The 6,843-nt window shown below is 59.4% G+C and overlaps 1 protein-coding gene across 1 annotated transcript in view; it reads right to left on the bottom strand.

The window, feature by feature from the left end:
* Positions 1–638: 638 nt before the first annotated feature.
* The window catches only part of ADARB2 (adenosine deaminase RNA specific B2 (inactive)), a 139,649-nt gene continuing 133,444 nt past the window's right edge, over positions 639–6,843 (bottom strand). Inside the window, exons 9-10 of the mRNA XM_035022452.1 lie at positions 2,481–2,659; positions 639–815 (exon numbers count right to left, since the gene is read on the bottom strand). Of these exons, the coding sequence (XP_034878343.1) occupies positions 639–815; positions 2,481–2,659 (356 nt within the window). The remainder of the gene's footprint in view (positions 816–2,480; positions 2,660–6,843) is intronic.

Genomic DNA, 6,843 nt, shown 5'->3' with positions numbered 1-6,843 from the left:
GGGCCTGGGATGGGTGCGGCAGTTTGCAGTGGTTGGCAGCACTCGGTCCTGGAGCCCCTTGTCCTACGTCTCAGCTCACCGGCGCACTGCGCAAAGGGTCTTCATTTCTCTGGTCCTAGTTCAGGGGGTTCTTCAATATTGCGCATCTCAGATCCGCTTTGAAAGGAGGTGGAATAAAAACTTAAGTGAATAATGGGGTTGGTAGAGCGTCCTGTTGGCTTCTTTGGGGAGGAGCCCATGGCTTTTCTTTTCATTGTGGCTTTTCCTGAAGTATCGTGCTACTGAGAACCGGACGCGGCGCTGGAGGCGGGAGGGGCGCCCGAGGCACCGCGTGGCAAGACCGCACCGATGACCCTTCAGCCTGAACGGAAACTTTCCCGTGGACACACCAGGGAGAGACGTTGGGCCGCGCCTGTGCCTTCAGGTCTGGGGGGCGTCTGGGTTCTGACAACGTGGGAGCAGCTCCTACTTTGAGTCTAGTTGCCCACGGAACACTGACCATGCGCGTGCTTCCAGAACACCAAAGGGAAATGGGTGCGGGGAGCCAGTGAGCATCGCCTGCTGCCCCATGCACCCGCACGCACGCCCTGCCCAGTCCGGGTGCTCGCCCTGCTCTGGGAGCACGGGAGTCCAGTGGCTCAGAGAGTCAGTAGAAACTGGTCTTGCTCGGGCGGCTTCCTCACCCAGGTGCCCAGCCCGGCCTTCTGGAACGCCTTGAATAGCTGCTGTTTGACAGACTGGTAGGTGCTCGCCCCCCACTTGGCCTCACAGTACATGGACGGCGTGTCTCCGTGGCTCGGGATCCGCGTGCTCAGCTGTGGGGCAGGAACAAGACAAGTGAGCTGGACAGACAGAAATGCTGGGGCCCCCATGCAAAACACGGCTCCCGGCCACCTTCCCTTCTCTCTTACCGTGAAACGGAAAAGCGACGTGGCAAAGAGTAACACGCGTGAAACTTGCCCCAAAGGAGCTTCCTTAATTAAGTGTTCTCACCGTGCACAGTGACTGGGCGGATGGGTGCGCTAACTAGCTTGCTTGTGGCGGTCCCTTCACAGTGTGCATGCGTCAGGATGTCACGTGACCCACACTAAGTCTGTCCAGTGTTAGTTATGTGTCAGTCTTACCCAGTGAAGGGGTGAGCCCCATCCAGCAACCCTGAGACATACCAGGGCTGCTCGGCAAGGAGTGTGAGTGCTCAGCAAACAAAACACGTGTAACTTGCCTGCTATTAAACAAATACACTGTGCGGAGTTTTCCTTTTGGGGGAGGATCTGGGGCTGAGGTTGGGTGGGGTTGTGGGGTGGCGGGGACGTTTGTGGCACTAAAGCAGCCTCGGGCAGGCGGGAGATGGGGGAGTTGGGGTTCTCCTGCCACCAGTCAGGAACCCGGTGAACTGACCAGCTCCTCTGTTGGGTTTCTGGGCCAGTACCTGGCAAGGCCCCGAGACCAGGGCAGGCAGAGACCGCACTGTGGAGAGGCCAGGGGTGCGGCGAGCAGGGGCAGGAGGCCCAAATCCCCTGGTGGGCCCTGCCCACGTGCTGGCAGCCTCACCCTGAGCAGGTGCAAGGGGCCCTTTTGTTTAGGAAGACAGAATCGGTGGTGTTCTGACTCGGGTCCCTGCAGTGTATAGATGAGGGAAGCGTGGATGGTGCCCGAGTGGGCGGGGAGGCAGCCGAGGCCATGTGCTCAGGACAGACCCAGGTCCCGTGGGCGGCTCGTGGCAGCCGCACAAGTCGCCCCACGCAAAGGGCGACACACACAACGTCCAGGGTCCTCTGGGTTGAAAGAAATGTTGATCTTAAGGGTCGGCGTGTCTGTCCTGTTCTTCTGGTTGACACATGACCCCAACAACCCCGTTCCTGTTTGGAGTTGTTGCTGATAAAGACGTACGGGAGCAGCGAGCACACAGCTGCTTTTATGGGTTTATGTTTTCCTGATTCCTCTGTTTTTGTTTGTTTGGTTCTGCCACAGTCTTCTGTGCTTTGGAAACATGTGGAATTCTATATCTCAGCTTAAATCTGGAAATGCAGTAACCATCTTTATTTATCGAGGAGAAAGCTCAGAACTGTAGTAGAAATGCACAGCTTTGGGGTCAGGAGAAGAGCTTTGACCTCCCGCCTGGCATTCGCTCCCCGTCTTTCCGGGGAAGCCGCTCGCTTTCCTTGTACCTCAACTGGGAGTAACACCCACATCAGGAGCTTTCTCTGAACTTTCCCTACATGCAGCAGCTAGCGCCCTGTCTGCAAGACTTCTAGGGCCACGGCTCAGAGTCCATGGCTGCTGGCCGGGGCCCTGGGCGCAGCGGCCGCATTGCGAGTCTGCAGGGCGCCGGGGTGGGGGAAGGAAACAGAGCGGGAGTGTTTTTGTGTTGCGTGTCACCCTTGCTCAGACCAGTGTTGGCTTTCTGGGGGCCCCTCCCTGTGTCCGCCCATCGGGAGCCGAGGGCAGCTGGGCCGGCCTCCCCCAGAGTGGAGCTGTACCTTTCCATAAAGCCTCGCCCACCGCGCCGAGAACACGTGCTTGCAGAGCCGCGACGAGCCCCCGCAGCTCCTCTTCCCGGTGGTGCCGTCGATAACCTCCACATCCGCGTTGCCGATCACCCAGTTCACGCTGAAGTGTGGAGACTTCCCCGGCTGGCGTGCCTCGGCAAGGCTCACTCCTGTCAAGAGAGAAAGCGCATAGCCAGGCGTCAGGGTGCCCGGCCCAGGCAGGGCCCCCGCGGCTGGCTGCTGGGAGATCAGGCTTGGATTTGCCCTGCTGCCCATTTTCACACGGAACTTGGGACTTTTACCTTGGAAGTTGTTACGGTCCCAGACAGGCCCTGAGGGCTATCGTTTTGGTTAAGGAGATTGAAAAAGCTAACGCAAACTAGAGAGACCTAAGAGCATAGGCTAATGAATCAAGTGATGTGATCCCAGAAACAGCAGCGGTTTCCGAAGTTTTGAGGCCTGTTCTGAAATGAAAACACGCGTCCCCGTGTTCAGTAGTTATGGAGGATTTCAGGATGACGGCGGCGGGTCCCTGGGACTGCACTGGATACCGAGCACTGCCCCAAGGCCAGTCCCGTGCACGGGGCCCCCGGAATTTTCAGTGCAGCCCTTCTTCCACAGTCTGTCCGTGTCAGCTTGCACACTGGTTTTCATCGGGACGACACAGCCCCAGTAGCCCCAGTTCCTAGCGCACTGGAGAGAAGGGGGCACTCGGCGTCCCTACTCGGGGCAGCAGCCTCTGACCTCTGCCTGGCCTCCGCCCTGCCTGTGGCCTGAGTCTGCTGGGGGGCCCTTGCTGGCTTTCCCCCCGCCATCCTGTAGCGTTGCTCCGTCCGCCCTCGAAGGTGACCTTGGGGAGGTGCCGGTGGGCGGGAGGAAAGGCCCCGACATGCCATGGAGCCGCGGACTTTGTGGTGCGGCTCTGTGCACAGCAATGTGGGCGTGGCCCGGCTGGGCAGAGGAGGCCCCAGCCCTGCGGTTCACCTCGGTGACAGCCTTGTGGGATATTCCGTTCCCAGTCCCACTGCCCCTCCTCACGACCCCTTCCCAGAGCCAGCCCCACCAGAGCACCCCTCCTCCGGGCCCACACTGCTTGCCGCTCCCCACGGAGACCCCACCACGCACCCGGGTGGGAGGGGGCCAAGGGTCCTCACCGGTGGCTCCGCCGGGTTGTCACGAAGGGTGCGGCTGGCCCTGGGGGGCCTGCAGCAGATGTGAGGGAGTGAGCCCTGTGTCCAGGGGCAGCCCAGCACCCCAGGCCCTCCTGAGGGCAGCGTCCCGTCAGCTCCCACCGGCAAAGCCACAGATCCAGGTCCTCCCGCGGCCACCGGTGTGCCCACCACCCAGGGGCTTGCTGTCCGAGTCTGCATGCTGCAACAGCCTGACTCCTGACCATAGTCACCCAGCGACCATCTCCTGGTCATGGATGGGCAGTGCCAGGCGTCCTGGGCTAATTCCAGCCAGGTCAGCGTGTTCCCGTTCCTTGAAGCAATTCCCTCCGGCAGCCACCCACACGGAGAGCTGGGCAGTGGGACGGTCTGGCCCGTGGGCCATGAGGTGGCCCTGCTGGGCAGAGGGAGGCAGTGGCCAAGGTCAGGAGTGACCAGCCGCAAAGAGAGGCATGCCGGCCGGGTCCCCCCGCCCCCCTCCCCCTGCCCTCCGCTCTCGGACCCTCCCTCCCTTGCCCCTCTTCCTCCGGACCAGGGAGGGAGAGTGCACAATCCTGCTTCTCCACCCCTCTGCACGTGGGGAGAGCCTCCCAGGATACATGGATGTCCATGTCACACCTGGCTCCCTGTGTGTCCTCTCTGCGGTGGAAAGTGCCCCGCTTGCACACAGATGCCTGCTTGGAGAGGCTCGGCTGCAGCCCTGGCAGGGCGTCCACGCGTGGGTCCTCCAGCTCTGCACACGGATGCAGGCAGAGAGAAAAGGCACTGGCTGCTGGACAGCCCCCCTACTGCCCAGCCCTGACCCACCTTCCTGCAGCTCGGGTCCCAGCTGGTTGGTGTGTGTGCTGAAGCAGAGAAGTGTGTGGGGAGGGAAGTGGCTCAGGCTATAAATCACGACTCCATAAATCACAGTATGAAAATTGTCGATTTCCAATTGTAATGGCCCTATCAACGACCATGTGCGTCGTGAAATGAGATTGTAGGTCCAGCCACGATCTTCCACATCACCTCTGTGGCCAGTGGAAAACATGGGGTGAGATCTGCATTGACTCAGGAAGCAGCCCCAGTCCTGCTTTTGCACCTGGTTTGCTGTCCCACCCGCCGTTCTGTTCCTTCCTGTGCTCTCGGTAGCGACAGCGTCTCGTTGGAGGCCTGCCTTTGTCAGGGGAAGGGGTGAGGGCCAGCGCTGGTTTGTGGGGAGTCCCCCACATCGTGGGGATCACAGCGCCCCACTGAGATTGCACGGACCTTTCCCAGTGTCATTATGAGTGGACGGCCTGCTCACCTCCTGCTGTCCTGGGAGTGGAGGAAGCAGCCCACACATCAGGGTCAGAGTCCCTTCTGTGTGAAGCAGATTTGGTTTCATGTATGTGCAGTTGATTACTGTGTGTCCTTGGGGCTCCGGGTTTCAGGGTTCCCTCCCTAAGTCTTGCTTGGGAGAAAAGTTCCCAAAGCAACCTGCAGGATCGACAGTTTTCCCCCTCCCTCCCTCCCTGCTCTCTGTCTCTCTGCTTCTGTCCCTGAATCTACCCTAGAGAGGCTGCGCCTTTGTGTTTACGAAATCTTCGTGCCAGTGGTACACGCGGGAGGCACCGTCGGGACTGACTGTCGAGTTTGTCGCAGGAACGCTGACTCGACCGTGCAAATCGGTCAGCGCGCAAGGAAAGATGGTCATTTCACAGAACGTCTGTTGGTCTAAACCCACAGGCCAGACAGAGTGCAGGCAGGAGGCGCCGGGCGAGGGGAGCTCGTTCATGATTCCTACGCTCACGGGCGGGTCACACTATCTGTCCTCAGAGGGAGGCACGAGCGGCCTGGGGCGGATGGGAGGCTGTGGCCAGCACGGGCTGTTCCTGCTGCTTATGTTCAGTTGCCCCGCGTGTCAGGATGGCGCTCCCACCCGCTCCCTGTTCTGCACCACACTCATGGGTGCCCTTCAGGAGGCGTGTTACAACGCTTCGTTAGGTTCCTTCCAGGTCTGTCTGTCCTTTACTCACTCATCTTGGCCCGAGGGAAACACTCGTTTCTGAGGAGCCTCCTGCGTGTATCTGAGTGATCTCATTCGTTATGTGCTGGTTTTGTAATTTGAAATCAGCTTCCCAGGAGCCACTCAGGGCCTGGTGGCCGGATGGGGAGCTCGTGCAGCCTCCCCCTCTGGGCCCAGGACAACGAGCTTCTGAGTGTTGCTGCCAGACGTCCTGCGTTATGGGGAGACAGGTCTCCTCCTCCCAGGAAGGAGCATCTGGCCTGCATTTACTTTTCCTCCCATTGGCTGGAAGTTGTCAAAGTAAGAGAGGCACAAATTCCTGGGATCGTTCTTCTGGAAGCAGACGTCCAATGACTGAAGATAAAAACCAAGCCTCAAGTTCAAGTTCAAGTGCATAATGTACTTAAGTCCTAGATATCACCTGCTACCCGGGCTTTCATCATCATCCTTGAGATGGTAACACATTGTTGGCACATTATACAGATCCAGGCACTCAGAAAACACAGTGTTACCTTCTCTGCAAACCTCCTGGGGCGAATCAGAAGTCTCCATCCACAGGAGGATGTGAACACATCCAGATCTGCCCCCGTCCTAGTCATGACTTCAGGAAGAGCTTTACGTTCTGAACACTGAAAGCAGGAGCCTGAGTCTGCAGGAAGGGAAGAAGCCCTCTTAAAACATAAACCCTCGGAAGACTCAGCCCTGTGTACCCATAACCTGTGTTCAAGGTCTCTTCATGTGCACAGACATTGGACTCTTCGTGTTTTTCACCGCAGAGCACCTGAGCCCAAGAGTCGGCAAACCTGCACCTTGACATCCAGAAACGAACCGATCACAGTATCAGCAGCCCGCATGGGTCCGGGGACGTCTGCCTTCGCTGGGTGGTGACGGAAGCACAGGGCTGCATTTCTCAGTGTGGTTCCCGCCCGCACAGGGTTGTACCGTGACACGGCAGCCCGGTGTTAGTCTCCCGGGGCTGCGGCAACCCAGTGCCGGCACGCTCGCTGGCTTGCAGAAAATCCTGGAAATGGACCTGCTGGAGGCCACCAGGTGTTGGCAGGGCTGTGCACCCTCCAGGACCCTTCAGCTTCCGTGGCCCCAGGGGGCCCTGGCTTGGAGATGTGTCATTTCCTCCTCTGCCTGTTTCCACGCCCCCCCCACCCCCGCTCTGTGTCTGTCTGTCTCCGCCTCTTTCCCT

The sequence above is a fragment of the Mirounga leonina genome, unplaced genomic scaffold (genome assembly GCF_011800145.1).
Source record: "Mirounga leonina isolate KUSES-001 unplaced genomic scaffold, KU_Mleo_1.0 Mir_175, whole genome shotgun sequence".
NCBI lineage: Eukaryota > Metazoa > Chordata > Mammalia > Carnivora > Phocidae > Mirounga > Mirounga leonina.
The sequence above is the reverse complement of the archived record's forward strand: the minus strand, read 5'-3'. Positions and strand labels throughout refer to the sequence as shown.